This window comes from Strongylocentrotus purpuratus, unplaced genomic scaffold, assembly GCF_000002235.5.
Source record: "Strongylocentrotus purpuratus isolate Spur 01 unplaced genomic scaffold, Spur_5.0 spur5_scaffold_19, whole genome shotgun sequence".
Lineage (NCBI taxonomy): Eukaryota > Metazoa > Echinodermata > Echinoidea > Camarodonta > Strongylocentrotidae > Strongylocentrotus > Strongylocentrotus purpuratus.
Genome location: NW_022145604.1, coordinates 30,569,574 through 30,595,686, shown reverse-complemented (window position 1 = coordinate 30,595,686; position 26,113 = coordinate 30,569,574). Strand labels below are relative to the sequence as shown.

At 38.3% G+C, this 26,113-nt stretch overlaps 1 protein-coding gene across 3 annotated transcripts; it reads right to left on the bottom strand.

Moving 5' to 3' along the window:
* Window positions 1-259: 259 nt before the first annotated feature.
* LOC105438074 (sterol regulatory element-binding protein cleavage-activating protein) lies at window positions 260-26,113 on the bottom strand. Of its 3 annotated transcripts, none has more exons than XM_030990859.1 (24): window positions 26,012-26,113; window positions 24,607-24,865; window positions 23,487-23,640; window positions 21,830-21,987; window positions 21,000-21,193; window positions 20,161-20,275; window positions 14,507-14,612; window positions 13,887-13,965; window positions 12,972-13,098; window positions 12,313-12,425; window positions 11,818-11,912; window positions 11,256-11,354; window positions 10,514-10,720; window positions 9,466-9,953; window positions 8,334-8,489; window positions 7,583-7,781; window positions 6,799-6,914; window positions 5,743-6,460; window positions 5,174-5,339; window positions 4,616-4,764; window positions 3,840-3,920; window positions 2,926-3,138; window positions 2,414-2,476; window positions 260-1,530 (listed from the first exon to the last, which is right to left on the bottom strand). In XM_030990859.1, exons 2-24 carry the CDS (start codon window positions 24,753-24,755, stop codon window positions 1,351-1,353), a joined length of 4,125 nt encoding a protein of 1,374 aa, XP_030846719.1. In that variant the 5' UTR covers window positions 24,756-24,865; window positions 26,012-26,113; the 3' UTR covers window positions 260-1,350. The 3 variants fall into 3 exon arrangements, with proteins under 3 accessions (XP_030846719.1, XP_030846720.1, XP_011663729.2); XM_030990860.1 differs by having other exon boundaries at window positions 4,616-4,758; XM_011665427.2 differs by lacking the exons at window positions 260-1,530; window positions 2,414-2,476; window positions 2,926-3,138; window positions 3,840-3,920; window positions 4,616-4,764 and adding an exon at window positions 4,883-4,959.

Sequence of the window (26,113 nt, the reverse complement as noted above, 5' to 3'; positions counted from 1 at the left end):
CATTAATTTTATTTATTCTATTGTCGAAGGGTATAAAAACAAGGGTAATATTGGAGCGCCATGAGCGCCTCTAAGTGGTATGAAAACGAATCACCAACCTATCATTGTTACACAGTGTATTCTTCTAAATCATACTACCGTATACAAACAGAAAATGTTTAAACAATTTGGTATATGATATAAAATACTTGTCTCCAGTAAATAAAAATAAGTAGCACCATAATGACGTAAAGAAGGAAACAAAAAATAATTGCAAAGAAAGATTGTTCCTTGCTTCAAAGCAGTTTTTTTTATTTTTGGTATAAATATTTAATGGTGGGCTGCTTCTTTTAAACACTTTTGGAGTATGGAGATCCTCAAAAGAGTAAGAAAAATATTTGCATCATTTCTCTGGTTGGATTTGTTTACTTTCTTTTGTCTTTTTATCTTACATACTGGCATTCCTTTCTCTCCATTATGTATTCAAAGAATACAAACATTTCATATAGTCGGAAGGATCATTTATCATAACATATATGTCCATATTATTTGCCTTTTCTTTCATTCTTTACATCTCGTAATCCCAACGACAGAGAAAACCGTACATGCCATCTAACCTTCCTTTCTCTGCTCCTTCCTTGTGCTCTACATGTACTTTATAAACCTCTTCATTCTATATTCTCATGAATCATTTAGAACAGAACATTCTGAACTCTAACATTTAATTCTCCTCTCACATCTCCCATCTCCCATCAAGCTTCTTTGCTACTAGAGGCAGAGACTTTTCTCTCTACATTGGATCTTTTCACAGCTATCTTCTAATTCTACATCTCTTCTTCTATAAAAAAAAAATAATAGAAATACAACTTTCTAATTTTTTCACTCTATCTTCTGACTGCTATAGAAACAAAGGAGTTGGAACAGAAAATTTGTTTCTTTTCCCGCTACCTTTCACCTCCTCTTTTCATTTCTTCTGTCCATCCTCTTGACTGCGAGGCAGGAGCAGAGACTACGCCATCTTCCACCCATCGTCAGATGTTCCAGACCAAGATATAGACTGGCTTGGTGACAGGTGATGATCTTCCTTTGCTTTCTCTTCTACTCCTCATTTCTTCAGTCGATCTTGTTTGAATGGAAAAGAACCTGGGTTTGAAAGATCTTCTTCTTCATCTTCCTCTTCTCCAAACACTTCTTCTGTCTATCTTCTAGAGGCTTGGCGAAAACTTTGTAAGTCTCGGAGGAAACTCAGCTGACCATGCTCCTTCTCTCTCCCTTCCACTTTGCAGTGAATCTTGCTACAGCTAGATAGAACCGGAGTCATCAAGAACTCTCATCCATCTTCTTCTTCTTCCTTTCCCTCTTTTCAGTTCTTCAGTCTATCTTCTCGAGACTCGGTGGGAACTGGATGAGTCTCAGCTCGCTGCCGAAGTCACAGACGATCGTTGGTGAGTTGTCAACGGGGAGTATGTTCTTCACACGAACATGCTTGTCACCAAGGTTGAGTTCTCTGATAGGTTCTCCACTGACAATGTCCCAAACAACTAGGTATCCCTGTAACAGATCAATGCAAAGAGATAATACATGAAAACTGATGGATTCAAATATTGTTAAGTATTTGGCTTCACCTGTGCCTGGGGGGTGAAAAGCAAACTGAATGATTGTAACCCTCGGGTCTCTCTTCCCGGTATAACTGATTGGGGGTGTGCAGTAGGATCAATACTCTGGGGGTTTCCCCTACTCTTATACAAATAGTGCAGGTGGTGACTCTCCTCTACACAGGGCCCCTATTTAACGTCCTATCCAAGGGACTGGAAAAAAAAAACCCATCACCTTCAACAAATATGCATGAATTTAGTTTTCTACATAATAAGAAATAAACAAAACTTATGCTCACATGAGACAGACCATGTTGAAGAAGTGCATTTCAAAGTATGTAAATCATATGCTCTCTCATTTCAATATTCAAATGAATCTCTCATACGATTGATTAATTGAACCTTTGTCCCTTTTGCCAAAATTACAGAAACTCTCAAAAATTTGCTTGGGGCCTAGATTCATAAACAGTTTAATGATATACATGTATGACACTGTGTTTTCCAATTTTCTCACAGTTCTGTGCTTTAACAAAAAGAGATAGTCAAGTTCTTGTTTAAGACCGCAAATGCCATCAAAGTCCATGGAATTATATCTCTTATTCTTATTTACGACATTTCTAGTGCCCACAATATTAGAAATGGTTACATCTATGGATATTTCAGCTGTCTCTGAACCGATTTCGATCAAACATAGATGATTTTGTCATTTAAATTATGTTCTTTCAAATTGGAGACTCAGTTTTTCATTATCTCACAACAAATTTTTTGTATAGCGCCCTCTGCAGCAAAACTCAACTATCCCTTTAATCACAGACCCAAGAATCTGAAACACATCTTACCTGAGCACCAGTGATCATGAGTTTATCATTCAAGGTAGCAACGCTACTACTGCATCCACCATCCTAGGAAAAAGAAACAAAGAGGTAAATATGAGTTTAAAAATAGACACTCAACAAAGATATGAAAAAGAAACATGGGGATTTCAAAAAGATTAAAATATATACCGGTAGTACATATCTTCTCATTCTTGTTTACATTTGATGAGACTTTTTTCAGGTAACTTCACAGATAACTTGTAGCACGTCACAAGAGTAATCAGATGAATAATAGAAAAATCTGTATTCTGTCACACTTTTCATTCAAAATTTGAAAGCTAAAGTTATAAAATATGCAACAGTCTTGGCCATATGCATAGATTAATGTCTAAGCCAACTCACAATACATTCAGAGGGGTATATGTAGCCCCCTCCAACATCCCTCCCAAGCCCCTTCTACACCCTCCCACACCCCTCCCGAGCCCCTTCTACACCCTCCCACACCCCTCTTAATCCAATCACTGTCATTAACTCACCAGTTGTATAACATGCAGCATCCATCCCTGTAGTCTCGTCCATACACACAGCTTATTGTCTAAGCTAACACACAGAACGTGTTGTGATGTACATGTAATACTAAGAACTGTACTAGTAGGTCCTTTGAGAGCTTTTAACATATCGCCCCGCGACGTGTCCCACAATCTCACCAGACCGTCCGTTGAACCACTTGCCATGCTGATGAATGGATCCTGATGATCAGAAGGGAGAGGAGTGTGAAGCGCAATCATGAATGACTTTTGTTAGGGGTGATAGTGAGAGTTTTAAAAAAAGGCTTTAGAAATCCTGGCATTCGTGCAAGTCATTAAAAAAAATGGCACCTCACCAAAAAAAAAAAAAAAAACTGGGGAAAAACCCCCAGGAAATTGATTTAAATCAGGAAACTATCAGGCTTGCATTTATATCAGTTTTGACTGGACAGTTCCAGAAACATAATCACAGAATCTCTCTCTTGTAACAGGAAGAGAAGTATAGCAAACCTGATGGACACAAAAGCATTAATTTTCATAATCATGACTCGCCCATGAACTCAATTTTCCAGAAAAAGGGATTTCAGGTTAGAATAAAATAAATTTTGTTTTATTTTTGCAAACATTAATAAGCTGAACTGAAAAATAGTATTGCCAAACAGTTATCTTCATACATATAAGATTTATATATATACCATATATAAAGTTTCAAACATTCACATTTCTTCATAAGACAGAAATATATATATATATATCGGCACTGCTGAGAGCATCGGGAGCTTTCCAGTTTGTCAACTTCACATAAAATCAATAAAATGTAAGGCAACTACATTCATGTATCGAAACAACTAAAATGTATTGTGGTATATGAAGAAATGTCCAAGTAATAATATATTTACTTAAGTTGAGAACCAAAATCTTACCTTATCTACATAGAGTGATGTGACACTGCCAGCGTGTCCTCTCAATGTAAATCTACAACTAAGATCATCTAATGAATAAACCTACACAAGTAAAAGAAAAGAAATAAATGAAATGACTGTTGATCTTCTGAAGATGATCAGGGTATACTGAATGAATCTAGAAGAACCAAAAAGCCCTTAACACATTGCTTAGGGGAGCCGGTTGGCTCCTGTATTGTGTCTGTGGGAACCAGTTGGATCCGGTATTGAGTCTATGGGAATTAGAGAATTCAGTAGTCAATGGTTTAACCCAATGACTGGGGGAACCGGTTGGATCCTCTAGTGTGTCTATGGGAACCGGTTGGATCTGGTATTGAGTCTATGGGAATCAGAGAATTCAGTAGTCGATCTCTCTCTCTCTCTCTCTCTCTCTCTCTCTCTGTCTCCAGTTGGATCCTGTTTTGTGTCTATGGGAACCGGATGGATCCTGTATTGAGTCTATGGGAATTACGGTATACAATTCAGTAGTCAAGGAGTTAATGCTCCCTAGCCCATCAGGGCTCTTATTCATTTCAAAGAATTTTTTGACTGAGGGTATGGTCTTTATATTCTTTATAATAACGACAATTTCTAAAGAAGCATAATAATGGAAAAATCCAGTGTACAATTTGGCACGGATAACAAAAGAAAGAAAATCAAAAAGGGATTTCTTAAATTCCACTCTACAAGAAACAAGGCGGCCACAGAACTATGGAGTATCTTGAAATCATTTAAATCTCCTCAAATATGAATCCTACCTTTAATGTATAGTCCTGACTAGCAGTGATGAGTTGTGCTTCATTAGCCTGTATAGTATTAATGGGTTGCTGGTGAGCCTGTACTGTCTTCAGCAGAGTCAAATGAACCACTGGAGGGTATTGGTAATAGCTGTCGTAGCTCACTGTAACTATGGGAAAACAAAATAGAAAGTTATTTTTAAGAACAACAAGTATAGAATAAAACAAGACAACTGCAACTGCGTCTCCTACGCCTTAGCCCTAAATTCAGTATAAGAAAAGGATGGAATTATTTGTGATATATCACAACCAAGACAAAAAGCCTATCATCAAATGATACAATCTACAATCGTAGCTCACTGTAACTGTGGGAACAAAATAGATAATAATTTAAAAGAACAACTAGTATAGAATTACAAAAAATATGCACTTCAGAATAATCCCAATGGTCAGATAATACTAATCAATAAAACCAAACCAAACCAAACATGAAACTTGACTTCATATTCTAACTATGTGATCCTATACACCTTAAAAAAACTGTTAATTCCTTATCAAGAATGATCAAAATGTTCTCACCTCCTACACCATTAAAGCCTGATATTTGCAAGAAGTCCAGACTGCCCCCGAGCCTGGCTACAACCAGGAGATTACGACAGAAGCACACCCCTGTAATACCAGGCTGTGATTGGTCACCCTTGTAAGGTGACCAGGCTAACAGCTGACCGTTCTCACTGCTCCATAGCTGAAGAAAAGGAATGAAACAGAGAAAGGACATTATAACAGCTGCAAAATTTGTCATTTAAGAGCAATTTACAGCTAATTTGTTGTCTTAGCCATACAAAGAAAGGTTCTAATGTGTATTTCTCCATGAAGGTAAATAAGCCAGACCTAAACATACACAGTCTGGTTATACTTGGGAGTGATATCGATAATACAGAGATTAGACCAAGACTTTTCTGTTTTTATTAAAATAAATCTAACTTGCAATAACTCATTTAAACATGAATTAATCTTTACCAGAGGTTACATCTTCAGCATACAATTAATTTCAGGTTTTTTTCTTCTTCAATTTCATTTCATTTTTATCCTCCAACTGTTCTTCTGTCCAAAACAATTCATGTGAACTGCAATCTAGCTGAACTTACCTCCACACTTCCATCACTACATCCTGCCGCTACTAGCTCATCTTTACACGCAAGACACCACACCGTAGAGCATACACCTGCACCATCACCCCCTCCCCCTCCATGGGGTGCACAATGCCCCCCTCCCACACCAGCTGGGTCGACCACACCCTCCCTCTCCTGTGGACTACCAAACATGTCCACCTGGGAGAAGTCAGCGGATACCGTGCTATGAGTCCTTGACTTGGTGTGCTGCTGTAGGTAAGGGTCATCATCGCAACTAGCCACCCCAGAGCTACGGCTGGACGACTGCGATGGGTGCCTCGCTGCTGAATACACCTGCTCTCCATTCGCATAGTATCCGTCCATGCTGAAGTGCATCCCAGCTAGGTCCTTTGAGCTTCCAGGTCGTGGCATGCCACCTTCTTGTGACGCGCAGAAGTGCGATGACAGGTCCTTCGAGCTTCCAGGCCGCGGTATGCCAGCTTCGTGTGACCCGCTGAAGTGAGACGACAGGTCCTTTGAGCTACCGGGGCGTGGCATGATCACCTCGGAGCAGAAGTGAGTGTTGAGATCCCTGGCGCTGTTTGGAGCAGCGCCCTCTGTTGTTTGAGGAGGATCAGTATAAAGTGGACTGAAGGGACTGGACGGGACGCTGGAATGATTGGGAGTCTTTAGGGGCTGCGTAGGTGAGATGGGTTGACGAGGCAGGCTGCTACTTTTGTTGTTCAGGCGATATCTTTCATTAAAAGAAAACACAAGGAAGCAGCCAATTAGCAAATACTTTTTAATCACACTTACACCAAGATACTTGAATTCTATAAAGAAGATGTCAGAAGTATTGAATATACAGGATAAAACAAATGTCTGACCTAGAATATTGGCATGAAAATAATATCTGTAAAGCGCTTAGAGAAGGTATTTCGCATTAAGCACTATATAGACCCATATTATTATTAAAAAGAAAGTCTGTTGGCTCTTAAAAGTACAAACACATTACAGACGCCCCATTGATGTGGAACTTTAAATCACCTTATCGGTTACCATAGAAACGAGATGTATTCAAGTATCTCTTACCTTGTTCTTGGAATGAAATGCTCACATCTTCCTTCATTTGGATCCCAGATCCTTATATCACCCTGGATACACGCACTCACTACCCAGCGCCCTCCAGTCACAAAACACTCCACCTCCTGATTATAGAAACAGAGATTTACAGAGACATTTATATTGAGATCTTGAAAGTATACAACTAACCTACTCATCACCTACTCACGTTTAATATGTAATTGTTTATTATTGTATTTTGTTTGTTATAGCGCTTAGAGACTTCAGTGGTAAGTGCTTTATTAGAACCGTTTGTATTATTATTATTATCACGGTTCTTGAAAAAATATACAGCTAACCTACTCGTCATGGTTCTTGAATAAACTTTTAAAGACCAACAGAACATATATTGAATACCATTAATAATTCAGGTGAAGAGTAAACAGTTCAATCAGACTAATACATGAGAATTCGGTCCATTATATGAGCGCAACAGCATGATACAGCCTTTGATTAAAGCCCCACTGCACTACTTATAGCTACTTGCGCCTTCTATATAGCAAACAATGCATGTTGGTCCCCCATGATCCCCTTTTTCTAGTGTTCATTGAAAGCTGATTTGATGAGATAACCACCTGTCAGTGACCATGCAGGGAGATCTAATCCCTTTTGGTCAAACTAGTGCAGTGAGGCTTTAATATGTGATAAAGTGATCACCAAGTTACTTGACTCTCACAGAATATGGCTACCGATAATATGGATTCACACTGAGGCATGGAATATAAGCACTGAGAGAGACAAGACAAGATCCTACCTGTTCATGTCCAGTCAGATGCAGAGGTACAGCTTCACATGGCCCCTGGACCCTCTTGACGATATCAGCCCTACGTCCTGGTTTGTACCTCGCCTGACGACTACGGACCAGGGTAGCGCACTTACACAGCAGCATCATGAGGATTACTGATGATGCACCGCTAATGATTCCCAGCATCATCGTGACGTAGTAGTCCCATCTGTTGAGAAATATGATGGTTTAGATTATCACGAATGTTATGCAAGGTTTCCATATGAAAATTGCATAGTACATAGTAGTCAAGTTCCACCTGAAATGAAATGCTGCTTTGATCGAAATGAATGACACAAGAAGTAATAATTACAATGATCTCAATACTACAATTCTTTAGACAAGGGTTTGATATACAACAAACAATAAAGATCTAATAGCCCATTTTTTAATTTCTTTAAATAATGCAATACTTTTCAAAATCAACATGAAAAGAGACAGATTGTCACCCAATAAACAAAGATAGTTAAAGGGAAAGATGAACACCACAAACACTTAAAATACAGGAAAACACAGAATTCCTTAGGATGAACAGCAATGCAAACATACAAAAGTTAAAAAGAGAAATTGCACAAAACAATAAGATAAAAGAAACAACAAAATTACCCACACATATAAACAGGAGGGGGAGTAGAAACAAAACAAAACCATAAGCAGAGAGTGGCAGAGGATAAACTCTCTTAATTAACCATTAGAAGGAGAAAATCCTAGATATACCCACCTGTCGGCTTCATGAAGACCTTCATAGCTACCGATGATCTGACCAACCCCAGGAGATGAGCCATATCTCTTGGTTTCTGAATCTTTCCTCAAAGCTACGGCTTCCTCCGGACTGATATGAATGTTGAGCTTGATGGGTGGTAGGATGCTCACGTATCTGCATTTTCATACAAAAGAAAAAAGAAATGGAAGGATGTAAGATACAGAATTTTTTTAACTAGGAGCGATAGCTCAGTTGGTAGAGCAGTCGTCTCGTAATCCGCTGACCCGGGCTCGAAACCAAGGCGATGCGCCAGTGCCCTTTGGTAAGGCATTAATCCTCATTACCAGGTCCCTCGGAGAGGACCTAAATGCTTTCTTAGCAGTCAGGTAACATAACCACCACTAAACTATTCCAAGGACCCTATACCCTGGAGATGGGAGTTTGTCTGTCGGCACTGTCAGTGGTACGATCAGCTCTGTGTTTTCAACTACAAACTGACCATGAAGGTCCCCAGCTCAAAAACTGATTTTGGGTGGTGGCATTAAAGGCCATTCTGCAGACGTAAAGAATAAGCCACGATACTACAGGAGTGAAATATTAAACTAATCACTTTCATTTTTTACTTTTAAGAACATTATAATAATAATAATAATGATAATATGTCTTGTTTACCCAGAGTAGCCTCATCAGTATTCATACTGTTCTCCCTGAGGGCCCTGCAATCATATCACATTTCAGAGTTAATCTTAACTAGATTTTAAAACTGGTGTCTGAGATAAGCATATGGGGTGAAATTAATCAGTTTTTGAAGGAATTATTAATAGTATAGAGTTGTAAAGGAACATTACACTGATCTCAGACAGACTGAGAGACCGCCGCCTGTTTCAAGGTGGTCATTGCTGGAGGAGCAAGAGTGAAATCATTTCACAAATGCTCTTCTGGGAGCCCTCAAGGGGCAAATGCACCAGAGGGCGCCCATCAATGACTTACAATACATTGACCAGTTAGAAAAAGACACCTGTCTACCAAGGCAGGAGCTCCTAACGATCATGGAGAATAGAACTGAATGGAAAAAGCTTGTCAAATCAGTGTGAGTACGCTCAACCTAGTAGTAGTAGTATTAGTATAGAATATGCTACATGTTTCTCACCTGTCTGCCAAGCTAATGTTATACATATTGAAGAGAGCAGGCCAGTGCCAAGCAGAGAGCTTCCACAGTCCTCTCTGTCTGACCCACAGGGATAGCTTATCGCTGCAATCGCTTCCGTGGCAAGGCTTCAAGTCCAACAAGCTTCCATCACTCCCATCGCTCCCGCTCTTGGTCTTGTCCTTGACTTTATCGTCCCCTTTCTGATCACTTGCCTTTGGGGAATCCCCCGCTTTTAGAACAGGAAGAGACGGGTCATTGACCTTGTCGGATGCGTCGGGATCGGGCACCTGTCCGGTTTTGTCTAGGGTGTGGTAGGGGTCGTTGAGAGGGGGTACAAGGGGCAGTGTGGGGTCCAGAGGGGTTGGGGCTGAATGGGTGGTGGAGGGTTCCAGGGGACTGCCGTAGATGTTGCTGACGAGGAAGAAGTTGATGATACCCGCTTTGTAGATGAAGAGACAAGTCACTATGATCCACAGTGCAAGAGTGAACTGCAGTTATCAGAAAAACATATGAAACATGGTATAAGAAATGCCACTGTATACACAAGAACAGGCACAAGCAGATCACGTTCAAAAATGAAAGCGACATAGGATCCTCTTAAGTTCAAGTTCAAGTTTTATTTCCACATCTGATTTAAAAAAACACAAGTACAATTTATATGAATATATATACATTAACAAAAGTTAAAATGAAACATCTTCAATTTAAGTCATAATGTGGTGGGAAAAAACAATCCATAATTTTGGTCCGGCATAAATAATTTAACACTCTGGGGATTTTGAGTCCCACCACAGCACTAATGACCTTTGGCAAGACATTGATCTACATTTGCCACACTCAACCCACGCGATGTTAATGGGTAATTCCGACTGCTAGAGCGTTGTACTGGCCGCCTTGCTAAAGCCAGGGTGAAAATCGGGGCAGCGCCAGGAGTGTCATGATGTGACGAACATGTGAGCTATATAAGAAGCCACCATTATTAACTATTATAGCAACTTAGAAAACTGTCATTTCCAAAATGACCCTAACAAGTCAAGTCTCTACTCACCTTAATAATCTTTTGGATAATCCTAATGCTAGCTAAGAAGTTGAAGACCCTGAGCCTGCGAGGGATCCTGGGTGTAGGGGCGGGCTCCTCGATGGGTTGACCCCAGAAGGGGGAGAGGAAGGACCGGTGGTGGGTGCGAGAAGGCCGCGCCCCGTCAGGAGAATCTTGGAGGGTCTGCATCATTCCTGATTTATAAAGGTCGGAAATCTGGAAAGAACGACAAATCATAATGATTATGACTAGGATGATTTATAAATTGCATAATAACACAACAATTCTCTATGTACTTCAAATACAGGGATTATACTAAGTCCTTTAGGTTTCTACACTTTACACTGTGACAAGAAATAGACATAGTAATCTTTAGACAATACATTTTCTGAAAAGCGACTTCAGGTAAGCATAATCTTTTGAAGATAGACATCATTTTCTGATTCATTTTAGAATGGCAATATTACCGACAGGCATGTTTCATAGTGAATGCAGTGAAATACCAAAAAAGGACCCGGCACCCTGAAATACTATATCTGTGGACCTGTTCATGACACTTTGAAAAACCCACTAATATTGTTACAGAACAAGGATTGTTACAGATGTGTATTGGGTAAATTGAACCCCAAAAAAGGCTCACACGATGTGAAGCAATTTGTAAATCACTTTATAATTGGGATGAAAAGTTTGTACGACTAACACTTTGGGGATTGAAGAAAAAAACACACCAAAACCCCACAGTAATAGATACCTCGAGTCTCCTGAAATCGAGAGCCAAGATGGAGACAAAGAACATCATCTGAAGGAAGAAATCTGAGAACATTGCCACCAGGGCGAGCAGACAAAATTCCTAGAAAGATAGGGAGATATCAAAGATGTTAATAAGATATCCTCGCCTTCATCGCTACCACAATTCATCATCTAAATCATTCCCATCCATTACTACCACCACCACCACCACCACCACCACCACCATCACCACCATCATCGTCATCATCACCACCACCACCACCATCACCACCATCATCATCATCATCACCATCATCATCATCACCACCCCCACTATCATCCTCATCTCCATCTTCATCCTCATCATCATCACCACCACCACCACCACCACCACCATCATCATCATCATCATCACTGCAACAACTGCAACAATGCCCACTACCATCATCTTAGACAATGTTATATTGGACTTAGAAAAGCTTTATGAAGTATCATTATCCTCAAAATGCAAAAAGACCCAGAAAATTCATTGGTAAGTACATGAAATTCCACCAAGAAATCATGTTAACTCTTAACCGACTCACCTGTACGGCTGATACGAATGTAAAGAGCCCAATCACCACTATCAGTATCTCAGTCCACATGTTCTTTGAGATAGACCAACCTTCTTTGCTTAAACCTAGAAAAAGAGAAAACATCAGTGTCGTGACAAATAAATATTTAAATAACGTGAAAACCAATTTGCGTTGAAAGCATAATATGCTATTTACACATCAATTCTGCTTCATTATTCATATCAATAACACTCTATGATGCTGTAGGACCTTCATGATTCTTCCAAAGCTCTGAATTCCTGAATGATTTTCTGACTGATTTTTCTTTTTGATCAATTAATTTCTACAGTAATTTTCATCTGCTGACCTCACTGTCCATCCATCCATCCACCCACCCACAGATTTGATCAGAACTGGAATATTTTCCAGCCTTTCTCACCGTTTGTCCATTCATCAACCCATCTATCTATCTATCCATCATTCGATCCATCCATCCATATATCTACCAATTTATCTTCTATTTACCTTGTGCTATTCTCAGCTCTACTGGTAGATCCATGGGCGTAGACGTAACGGATTTGATCAGAACTAGAATATTTTCCAGTCCAATCAAGATGATGATGTATGGAAACACCTCTCTGTAACAACAGTTTGGGAGAAACAAAAATTAAAACTTCAGGAAATATTGCAAGATAACGATATGTTTTCTAGCTTACATTTACAACATAAAAGTGTTTGAAGGGGTCATAAGACTGTCTGAAGGGATTGTAAACATTATGTACATTTATCAAAGGAATTTTTTCTGATGATGAATTTCTACAAATTTATATATTTTGTATTTCTTACATTTGGTAATTTTAAGTTTATGAGGTCTATCGCTCATCTCAGCCCATTGTATAGCCGAAAACTGAACGCTCTGGGGAACAATCGTCAACAGGGTCACAAAGGGTCACGGTCATGACTCATAGGATCACAACAAAATTTACACATCACTGATCTTGATGACAAGAGGGAAGAGGTAAATGACTAACACTATACTACAAACTTTTTCATCTAATATTCCCAAAATGAGGAAATAAGATTATTCAACTTTATTTGATATGATAAACCATCTGAGGATGGTCGTCAGAAGCCAAAATGATAAGAAATAATTGAGGGATTTATTCTAAAGAAGTGTCGCTCACCCTTCATTCAACGTTGGTTCAACCCCATACTGGATACAAAGACCAGCTGACATGGTACAGGATAGTACTAACATGACAGTAGCACTCAACGCTAAACCCCACTTAGACTTCACCATCTCAATCTTACCTGCAAGAGAGAAAAGTCAATGATCAAGTAAATGTTGGTTGGTTGATGATTGTTTTACCTAACTGCTAAGAAAGCATTCATAGTCAAACCTGCTTTTAGAGACCCACTCATCCTCTCCAAGCGCTATAGTTCTCCTTAGAACTATATGCTAAGAAAGATAACAAACAGTCCTTTTCAGGACTACCACACCCCCAAGAAAGATTACCGAGTCAGATTCCTTTTCAGGACTCCTCAACCTCACTCTCTCTCTCACACATGGTGCACCCGCAAACCTACTGTATATCTACATCACCATGCAAGCCGACACTTACAAGCAGTATATAGGAATAGTTCAGAAAAGTTCTTCTCTGCTCCAAACAAATATCTAAGAGGTCATACTAAAAAGCTTTACCAAAGACGTACTCAAATGAAATTAGCTGGCCACATTTTTTCAAATCGAGTGGTCCAGCCCTGGAACAGCTTACCTTACAGTGTCTGCCCTACTGTGGCTACTTTTAAAGGCAGGCTTTACTACTTCAGCCAGAAGGGATTAGACCACACAGCGAGCCAGCGAGGTCACTGTGACAGGTGGCTATCTCATTAACTCAGCTCTCATTTAACATAAGAAAAAGAGGATCATGGGGGACCAACAGCACCGATTTGAGAAGTTTTCTATATAGAGGGAGCAAGTAGCTACAAGTAGGACAGAGTGCCTTTAAGAGAAAACTGAGAACCCTTCCCATAGGACAAAAGGGCTAATCAACCAAGTATACCAAGTAAGTAAGTAAGACTAGTAGACTTGTACTTACGAACTGAGAAGTAGATGTAGAACATTAGCAGGGCATAGATGATGGCAGCAGGCATGAAATCATCAGAGTTGATCAGACTCTGAAAGAGAAGACAAAATGACAATCAAAGTTAGCATTTCACTATCAACATACAAACATTTCAGAGCCATGTCTTATAAAAGAGTTGGCATTGCTCCAGATTGACTGCACGTCCAGTAATCAATTTACAAACTACTTTTTCTTTTAAAGTACAGAATTATGATTAATTCCAAGTAGGAGTCAATGCGCTAGTGCCCTTTGGTAAGGCATTAATCCTCATTACCAAGTCCCTCAGAGAGGACTTAAAGCCGTCATTCCCCTGGTTGCTTACGTGCAAGCACATGCATACTTTCTTTAATAGCAGTCAGGTAAAACCAAACCAACCAAACAAACCAACTTAAAGCCCCACTGCACTACTTACAGCTACTTGCGCCCTCTATAAAGCAAACAAAGCCTAATCGGTGACCATTGGTCCCCCATGGTCCTCTTTTTCTTATGTTAATTGAGAGCGGATTTGATGAGATAACCACCTGTCAGTGACCTTGCAGGGAGGTCCAATCCCTCTGCTATAATTAGTGCAGTGGGGCTTTAATGTGACCTACCTTGTAGTAGATGTGAAGAATGAGAAACTCTCCTGTGTTCCAATCTAGAGAGGGTGATCCCATGTTAAACCTCTCTTCAAGATGAGACTTCAGCTCCTCAATGAAACTACAAAGACAAAAACAAGAATAGTCAGAGGGGTGTCAATTCACTTTCAAGTGGTTTAATAAAGTGTAGCAATCAATGAAGCATGTTTCTGCTCTTGATGTGATGGGTTCCATGTTGCTAATGTATGTATCTAAACTATCTATTCAAAATATGAGTTTCAAATATTACTTCTACAAAGAGATAATGCAATCTTAAATACATTCTCAGTGAACAGTGGAACGTCCTGTTGAGTAGACGTGTACTCACTCACAATAGAATATTGCTCGCATGGAACCAAGGTTAGTCGTGGGTTTTTTTGCAAGCCCAATAGGCAGGTTTAATGTTATCCTTCATTTTGTTCATACTCCTTTTACCTGTGCCAACAATTTAAAAGTTGCAAGGTAAAGATTTTTAGGGTTGATTTTATACATTCTAACTAGTTTACGCAAGTTTTGTTTTCTTAAGCTTAATGGTACATTTTGTACATGTGCCCTAAATTTAATGTTTTTGTCAAATTCAAATCTTGAAATCTTTATTCTACTCATTATCGCCTTACAGTGTAATCATTCTTTCACATCTTCCTATATCATAACCTCAAAAATGAGTCTAAAAAATGTACTTGATAAAAAATTTGAGCTCATAATTGCCACATCTTCAAGCTCTCCCGGCAAACTTTGCCTTGCTGCAGAATTAACCTGAATTCATTGAGATCACACAGATGAACATTAAGAAAGAGCAACAAAAAAAAATGGAAGGAAAAAAGCTTACATCTAGACAATCACTAATGAATGAGAGAAAAAAAAAAACATTATTGAAGAGTTCATAAAGTCTACAATGAAATATATTATAAAACCAAATCTCATACCAAAAAAAATCTGATATTGTATGAAAGAACTATTAGCAGACATGAACAAATATTACTATGTCAGAGCTTATCTTTACCTCAAACAAAGACTGAATGTAGATTGTAATCAAGCTTTACTCTTAATGTTTGTTTAGATTAGCTGAATACTTCACAAAGGTACAGGAACAATGACATTCATGTCATTCACAAATCATTCATGAATGATATGTGAATGACAAATGTTTTATGTACATGTATCATGTTTGACATTAGGTCAGAATATGAATTATGCCAGACTTGTGGATTCCTAGTAAATGATTTATGCGCACAATTTTTTTCTTTAAGATTTTGTATAGATGAATTGTGCAAAATGCAACTCTTTTCCCTATAAATGCAGTCTCTCTCTTTCTCTCTTTCTCTCTCTCTCTCTCTCTCTCTCTCCCTCTCTCACGCTCTCTTCCCATCTATTCCTCCCTCTCTCCCTCTCTCTCTCCCCTCCTCCTTCCCCCTCCCCTCTCTCTCTCTCTCTCTGTTTCTGGAGGGAGACCATTGAATATTTGGTCTCCCACACATTTGCTTAAATACACATTCCTGGGATTTTGCCAGTACTTTATTCCCCGTAGGAAAAGCTAAAAATAACCGGCCAGATCTAACATTCCATGACAAACACAGCTGATCAGTCAAATGGAAAACAATTCTGCAAATACTACAAATAAAGAAGTGCTGTATGACCTGCACAATTGAAATGTGAGCTTGTTGTGCGTGACCATGCGAACTTGGCAAATAGAATCAGTTTGCAGTAGAACAGGTGAATATGCATGTGACACCTGTTCTACACATTTTTACATAATAGCAGTGAAGGGATGTCTCCTTGTCTACCTGAGGAACTGTATATTTTGTCCGCGTTCATTGTCTGCCATGTATGATAGTGAGTGTTTATGTATTATCTGCAAGGGTGAAATATCAAAAGTACATGGTATGTTACATTATAGATGAACTTGAGTTCTAGTAAATATAAAAAATAAATTCTCACAGAATCCAACAAAACTTACAGTGAATGTTCAAGATTACAAATAAATGACATGTGCCAAACAATTTTGGTAGAAAATGTATACTGGCTGAGTAATGAGCATAGAAAGATAAGGTAATCCGGGTAAGTACATACAGGCTCGACACCATGTGCTTAACACCGGTCACTACCGGTATGTGCAAATGGGAGTTGTGGTTTTTATTGAAGATGATGCCCAGTAAGTTTCTGTGCATTTGTTTTCATTTCACTGGTTCAAACAACCAATCTACTGCAGAATAAAAAATCCAGAATAAATTATAGCAATTTTCTTTCAAAATATGACTCCCATACCAGAGCTAAAGGTTAGCTTTAACTTAAGTGTACTTATTTAGAACTTACTGTAACTACTTAAGATATTCATATTCAAATAAAGCTGAAACAATGATGCAGGAAGTTTGTCTAAATGGTTGTCTTCTTCTTCTCAAATCAAAGCAAAAGTTCATAAAGTTCACTGAAGTTAAAATGAGCAGTATATACCTCTGTGTACCTAATCTACAATAATCACTGTTTACTTTTCATGTGCGAAAGCAAATATGATCTTACTCAAAAGTAAAGTTTCAGTGTTTTGTAGTCCTCAAATAAAAATAATTTTGATCTTAAAGTTCATGCTTGAAGTATTTTTCTTTCTTTTTAAAGACAGTGCAATCACAGCTACATGTAATGCTGTAGGGTATAATTTTATTTACTGTATGTAGGATACACTGCAGTTTCTGACACATTCATGTACATGTAATGTATGATTAGCATACAATCTTTAATATAAACAGTAAATTCTTTTCAAAATGAACAAATCTTTGTTTATTATTTGGTATGTGCCCAAGTTAGAGATTTTTTAAACTATTATTTAGCTGAAATAATGTAAAGGTGTACACTGTACATGTACTTATTCTGATGAAATTCAGTTGTACATGTATGTTATGTGTGAATATTTCGTGTAAACGCAGTGATATAGTTTATTATGGAGAGTGTTCAAAATACTATTTATTATTATCAAGGTGAGCTTTGAAGATGTGTACATGTACATGTAGATAAGGTAGTGAATTGATTGTTTTGCAGATGAAGATAATGCAGAACAGATGTGATATTTAAGTTTACACTTATTTTTACCAAAATGAAGAACAAAGATTTGTTCATAATATTAAAAACTAGATGGAATTCGACTGCGCGCAGTTGAAAATGATGCCTCCGTCATAGAGCAATTTTACAAACCAAAACAGAACACATTTTTCGAATTCAAGTTCAATTGTAATCCATTAACAGGTTCTCAGAATATCGTGATTACAAGCGATTTCTCATATACATATATGACCCTTTGATCTTTGACCTCATGACCCTAAAATCTACTCAGTTCATTGGCTCTGCAAGATGTCCTGAGTTAAATAGTAATCCATCTGTCAGTTCTAATGAGAATGTGTTCACAAGCTATTTATGCATACATAATGAGCCCATGACCTTTGACCTTTGACCTTATGAACCAAGAATCTACTCAGTTCATTGGCTCTGCAAGTAACATACATGACCTAATTTTGGCAGGAATCCATCAATCGGTTCTTGAGAACGCGATCACGAGCTGTTTTTGCATACATAATGTGCGTTGTGGCCTTTGACCTTTGACCTCGTGACCCCAAAATCTAATCAGTTCATTTGCTCTGCAAGTAACATACATGACCTAAGTTTAGCAGCAATCGATCAATCGGTTCTTGAGATAACGCAATGATGAGCTGTTTTTGCATACATAATGTGTGCTGTGGCCTTTGACCTTTGACCTCGTGACCCCAAAATCTAATCACATCATCAGTTCTGCAAGTAACATACATGACCTAAGTTTGGCAGCAATCCATCACTCGGTTCTTGAGATAACGCGATCACGAGCTGTTTTTGCATACATAATGAGCCCTGTGACCTTTGACCTTTAACCTCATGACCCCAAAATCTAATCAGTTCTTTGACTCTGCAAGATACATACATGACTAAAGTTTGGCAGGAATCCATCAATCGGTTCTTCAGATAACGCGATCACGAACTGTTTTTGCATACATAATGAGCCCTGTGACCTTTGACCTTTGACCTCGTAACCCCAAAATCTAATCGGTTCATCGGCTCTGCAAGATACATACATGACCAAAGTTTGGCAGGAATCCATCAATCGGTTCTTCAGATAACGCGATCACGAGAACGGGACGTACGTACGTACGTACGTACAGACGTACGTACGTACAGACGTACGTACGTACAGACGGACGGACGGACGGACAACCCAAAAACATAATGCCTCCGGCTACTTCGTAACGGAGGCATAAAAATACTGTTAAAGCAAAGTGGAGAATTGAAGCAGATTTACTTTACAATAGAAGTTACGCTCAAATAGCTTCCTAATGATCATTTCCAAATATAGAAAGCTTGAAAAACAAGCTGATTGTGGTTTTATTACAGTTCCCATCAATCATAAACCTAACAACCCTTTTATCATCTCAATCATCTAACCACAAACCACTTCCCCAATAAGGGAGTGTGATTACAACAGGTTTATTAATAGCACAGATGCATACACTGAAGAGCAATATGAGATGCTGATTACTAAACAGGTACACAGGAACATCTGTATACACATTTACTATTGATGCAACATGCAGTGTTAAATCATATAATATATCTGAATGTTTCTAAGGGTATTCATTGACATTTAATATGGCATGATACAAAACATTAGCATGGAGCCCTATATGGTTCCCTGAATTAAATAAATTCTTTTCTTTGATTCCTTGCATAAATTAAATCAATTCTTCTCATCGTTTCCTGGCATAATTAAATCAATTCTTCTCTTTGGTCCCTTGCAAAAATTAAATCAATTCTTCTCTTCAATCCCTTGCAGAAATCCCTTATAAAAAGAGTAGATTCATTATTTACCAACTGTCTGATCATGAGTCAATACACAAAGAAGATAAGTAAGATGAATAAACAGACTATATGCAGACAAGTTGACTCTGATCTACGAATGCGGATTCTAAGCGATAAGCAGGTCACACAAGGTCAATATTGTGTTGTAGTTCCTTCTTGAGTATTTAAAAAGGAGGTGAAGGGTTGCGGTGCAGTGGTTCAATCATTTGACTTTGAATCAAAAGGTTGAGGGGTCAAAGCCATGCCCAATACTCATCCTTTGGTGAGACATTAATTCATGATTGCTACTTTCCACCCAGGTTTAAAGGATACTCTATTTGCCAGAACTCTACTGATTTGGCCACTCGGTTCATACGACCAGGATAATGCCACATAATTTCAAAACATAGGCCATATGATGTGCCACTTAGGCCGCATGTTGGTAGACAGGGCTGATTTTACATAGTGAAATTTCTTGATCTCCCTAGCAGTAAGTGCCATGTATACCCCGTAACTGCCATGTAGAAGCTGTAAATGCCATGGAATAGCCACGTCTCATTCCGTATCAGAAAAATGGCCATACCTGGTTCTTAGAACTACATAGTGTATTACGGGAAAGCATAACAAATGTGACAGTCGCCAGTCTCAGAATTTAAATATCATTAAATCAGTGAACACAACAAAGAAAAAAAATGATGATAATAATGATGGTATCTTTGAAGACTAACATCACAAAGAAGGATATGATTATAATGATTATGGTATCTTTGAAGACTCACCTGTCATTGTAGGTATGGAACACGACCGTTACAGCAAAGGAGATCTGAGGAGACACAGAATGAATGTTGTATTTCTGTAGTCCAGTGTATTTGGCTTGCACACCTAGCAGAAGATCTGAAAAAAGGGAGCAACGATATCAATTCAGAAGAAGGCCACATTACCATTTAATAATAATAATAATAGTGGGTTCTTGTATACGGTGTTCATGTCTGTCAGACTTGTCATGCTCTAGCATTTCAAGGAATTAATTCCTGCCAGGTACCCATTTACATCACCTGGGTTGAGTGTGGCAAATGTAGATCAATGTCTTGCCAAAGGACATTAGTGCCGCAAAGCAGAATTAGAAGAGGAGAGAGAGAAGCACAAGAAAATAATAGAAAAGAAAATGGAACTGAACAAGAAGATAAAGAGCTCAAATAGTAATAACAAGAAAAGTATTAAAGCCTATCTGCACTAGTTTGGCCAGAAGGGATTAGACCTCCCCGCATGGTCACTGGCAGGTGGTTATCTCATCAAATCAGCTCTCAATTAAGCAGCGCCTACAGTATGTCTTGCTTTTTGCTACGCAGGCGAGACAAAAAAGGGGACCATGGGGATCAACGGGTACCGCTAAGGAATTGTTGGATGTATAGAGGGCCCAAGTACATGTGGCTACAAGCAGTGCAAGGCCCGTTGCATAAAACATACCATTGATGGTAACTGTGCCATCAATGGCAACTACCAATCAAAATCAAGGTTTCCATGGTAGTTACCATCAATGGTATTAAAGTTTTGTGCAACGGGCCCAGTTCTGCTTTAAAATGCGAATAAATAAAAGATGTGTTGAGTTTCGACTTACCATGTAGGGCAGGTTTATCATAGAAGTTTCCCATGAACACTGATCTACCAGGATAAGGGTCTTCTTGAAAGCGATCAAAGCTGCCTTGCCATACGTTAGCTGGTGATACTACGAGGCAGCTATGCTCAGGCATTACACCCTTCACATGGTCAGCTACATCAGATACATACAGGCATGATGAGCGCAGTAATACGCTAGAAATATAAGAAGAGAGCGGACAATTTAAACTTGAGGTTTTAAATATTTATATACACTGTAGGCATAAACTATAAACATACAAGGAGAACAGGGTGGAACTACCTGTACATCAAGGCTAGAAGTTGTTACAAATTCATAACAGATTTGTAAATTATATTTTGAATATGAAGGAGAAAGATTTGTTATTTAGAAATCTGAAGAACTTCAGATTTTCTATGGAAACTGGTTTTCAAGACACTGTCTAATAACCTTGGGCCATATTCTGAAAACTATGTTGTGTTATATGAAAAGTGGAAAGGGTGTTGATCATCGTAACAGACTGAAATTGCTTGTGCAAATATCTTTCTATAATATGTATGCTACCCCTGCATAGCTGTGAACAGAAATTTAAATAGCCAAACACTTGTGCTAATTGGACTTTATAATGACAATTAACATACTTAAAGGATAACATAGTTTAAAATACTACCACAGGAAATACAAATATAATCCCTCCTGCTTCACTTTTTTTTTCAATTTCTTTTTCATTCAATTTCTCAAAGTGCAAATACATGATACTTTTAAAATAAAGCATAAAATTCACTTGGCAAATTCATCACCAAAGAAACTCTTGAGTGTTACTAAAAACTTACTTTGATTTTGAGCTGAAACTCTTGATTTCTTTGTCCAGCTCAAAGGCCTTAGAGAGTGGACCTCTCACATCATCTCCATATGTTAAACCTGGTTGCCATGGTGATACAGATGCATTTATAACAACCTGCAACACATAGCCCACTGGTGGTCGGGAAAACTGGGATGAGAAAAGCAAATACTGAACGTGAATTTTGAGGATGATGCTGACACTATATTCAAATTAGCAAAGAAAAAAAAAATCAACAAACAGTTTCTATTATTATAATATCCATTATCCATTTTCCCACACACTATTATGAAGAAAAAAAAGTCAAAGTACACCTGATATCAGTTTGCTATTTAAGTAGGAATGTATTTATGATGTGAGTCATAATAATGTACTTGTTATGAATGGAATGGTGTTGACTCATTCTTGTTCAATATTAACTTTACACGCTTCTGGCTCTCAGCATACAATATCATGTTTATACCTGTGTTTATATCTAATACCAATGGGTAACATATTTTTGTATTATTAGTTTATTATGGACAATAAAACTTTACTCTTGAATCTATTTTGAGATATGCTGAGCTTTTTTTGCTTGTTTGTTTTGCTTTTTTTGCTTTTTTGTTTTGCTTTTTTTCCAGTAACCACCTCAGCAATGAGAGAAATTGTTCACTGAGAAAAATTTTGCATAACTTGAAGACATACATTTGGTTGTTAAACTTATTAGGAAGGACAGTGACGTTAGTCTTCAGACTGTGTATGGGTTCCTCTCTCTCTCTTCTTAGAGTGAATTTCTAATAACAAACTAGTCGATGAATCAACAATGAATCATTCCAGTCATACAGTAATCATAGTAACAATTAATATTTGAATATCACTTTACCAAACTAGAGTAACTACTGTAGACACAATTCAACTACATCTAAATGAATGTGTACAAAGCAAAGTCCACTGTGTAAGTGTCCCCTTCTGAAGGGCAAGAATTACCAATATGAGAAGATCAAAGGTCATCTATTTCCTGTTCTATATCATAAACATTTATGCACTGAGAATAGATAGTAAAATGATAGAAACATGCAGATAAAAAAGAAGTACATCTACACATAGGTGAAACAGTGGTACCATGCCTCACTTCCCCCCTCCCCCACCCACCCTTTCTCTTTATCTCTCTCTCTCTCTCTCTCTCTCTGTCTAAATGCTATTACTTCATTCATCAAATACAAACATCTATACTTTGTTTTACTTTAAACATTTTTTTTTTTTTTAAAGGGTGTCTTATCTAGCAAACAAATAAGAAATACACGATAGAAATACAGAGAAAAAAAAGACAAACAAACAGTGAAAGTGAAGAATACACATTTACATTCTTGTTGCTGTTTATAACAACTCAATCACATTTAAAAACCTTAGTAATGAAAGTGGATTGTCCATGCACCACTACAATCTAAAAGGAAACAGATAATAAATTCTACTCTAAAACCTGTTTAAAAGACAACCAAAACAAAAGGGTAAAAAAGATAAGAGTTGTGACTATAGGCAAATTTAGATACCAAAGCTTCTATCTTTTTCATAGAGGGTGATATTTAACGTAACTGATACAGACAGGTGTCCTGTATAGAGAAGTGACCACTATTGAAATTGAAAAAAGACTATTTTGTTAGAATGCTCACCCATTGTGGTCTTTTACTGTGGTCAATGGCAGTCTTATTATCAGGCAGCTGTTTGGTGTAGAACTTTCTCGCTGTGTCCGGGAAGCCTTTCAGAGGTGTAGTGTACTGATAGGGTGCCGTCAGTGTCAGGGGAACAGCGAAAAAGCATGGAAGACTGCATACAAATATACAAAGAATTGAGATAGACTGTGAAATGTGCAGGGAAAATTGGTTGTATTTTATATTTGTTAAATAGAAAGAAAGAAAGGAACCTACATGTACATGTGCATGGTTATTAATTCCTTACAGTTGAGAACTCGATTCTTGACAAAGATCAAGCTCACCTTACTTCTGTCTAATATAATCAATAACTTGAACACAACTCCCCCCCCCCCCCTCTATAAAAAGAGGGGGGGGGGGGTAACAAAAGTATTTGCCTCTCTCAAACTCTGTAGAGACATGTACAGTAGATGAGGTCCAGCTAATGGGAATCCCTTGAATATAACTGCTAGTTGACCTGATAAAGCCAGGTTCTTCTCAAAGTGCACACAGACCTTATTTGATCAGTGCTACAATATATGCATAACAAAGCAAACCATTCAAATTAATAAAAGTCTGTTTACACTTGAATCAAATCAATATAGCAAAGTAATACAATACTCTAATCTTAAATACTTCCTGAAAGCATAAAGAGGGACTGAATATCTATGCCAAGAAATATGAAAATTATTCCTATTACGGCGTGTACCCATTTTCTTGAAGGTTGAGTTCTGGGAAGAGGTAAAAAATAATTTGTGAGAGTTATCATTGTTATTAAGCAAGTGTGGAAGAACATCAGATAAAAAATGTTCCCTGAAAAGCATGGCTCTTCAAATGACTTAAAATTCTAAATATGGCATGTAACAGCATAAACATCGGGATGGATTTTTATGCCACATGTTTGTGTAGTCCCATATAGATATTTCTGTGTACAGTGCTTGTAACATTCCCAAGACTGGGCCAAATTTCTTATCATTTTGATGATTCCAGAACCTTGTAGTACACACCAATACTAGATGATCGACCTTTTCTGATCGATTCCACAACGTTTCTTTCACAATCCAATCGCATGACCAGAACTCAACTTTATCTTTAAACTGACCTGCACAGCACAGCGATGACCACTGAGAAGACGATGAGAGCTATCGGGTAGTTGGAACAGAAGAGGCCATAGTTGTAGAACATTCTGGACACCATCTCCCGCATCTTGCTGACCATCCCATACTCAGCAGCCTCCCCCATCTCAACCATGTGTAGATCTCCCTACTCAGTGGTGAGGACTTGAGGGGGGTCCTGAGGGACAAATGGGTCCGAACGTTTCCTCGCAAAGTGACAACTGTTGATCACTTTCTTACTGGTCCCTGTCAAGCAAATGTCAGAAAGAACTCATGTTGAAGTAAAATGTAAGAATAGAAAATTAAAATAAAGATTTGGGTCTACTATAAATACACAAGGAAGAAATTCTTCGAAGTTTGAACAATTTGTATAATATCCATACTTTCATATATTATCATCTTTGATTTCTACAATTACTTTCTGAGAAGAGTTCTAGTTCTCTGGGGTTGGACAAATGCTGTGATGCAATAAAGCGCTACTGTGTGGAGTGAATGATGGTTTTTAATTTCATAAAATTTGCATCGGCACAGACTTTGATTTCATCATTTCTTCCTTGGCCTCCAACATCAAGCAATTCACTGCTTCATCCTCGAGCGCCGCACTTCAACTCTTCTAGTCCGAGAGCATCATCATCTTCACGAGCGTCCGCTACGACATCGCTTTCTTCACGGCTCTTCTTCAGCCACTTCAACAAAGTCGAGTTTCCGCCTTCAAGCCTCCGCTTCATCATGGTGTGAGGCGTGCCCCTTTACTTGTCATCACCCGGCACCCGCCATCATTTCCATTGGACTTTGACGTCATTTCTACTTTGTCGTAAGCTTAATTTATTCACTGCATTTATTCATTTATTCAGAACATAGCTTAATTAACATTTTTCACACATACAATCCCTTTGGATCACTACACATTTCACCAATCGACAGTCTTAAAGGCTTGGTTCTCAGCACAAAAAGGGTTACATGAAATCAAGATTCTCAAATCAAACAAGTCAAGCAATGAATCTGCAATATGCTCCCCCAATAACTTCTCCTGGCTTTACTTTTTACAACTATAGTATAGACCCTAGGTTGAAGTTTGAAATTTACAACACCACCTCACACTGGTAATTCTACACTTTCATAGACATTGTTACTGATTAATAATCTGAGCTGACTCTGTTCTGCCAGACTTAGATTGGAGCCCTCGCTCTCGCCAGAGTACAAACCGTCGAGCCGGGAGATTCCCGGCGCGCAATCCCGCTCTGGCTTCGTCCCTAAGTAACAAAGTCAATCAATGGACATTCAAATGTTTACAAGCTCCGTTAGGTCTGAAAACGAACCGTGAACTAATGATGATAATGATATTTTTCATGTGATATAAATCCGTATTTCATTGCTTTATAATGCACTCACCAAATATATCCCAAAGTGAAGTAATTTCAGTAAATTCAGTCATGCGACACACCTTTTTTTCCCGAAAAAGAAACCATTAGCCGCCATAACAGAAACATGAAA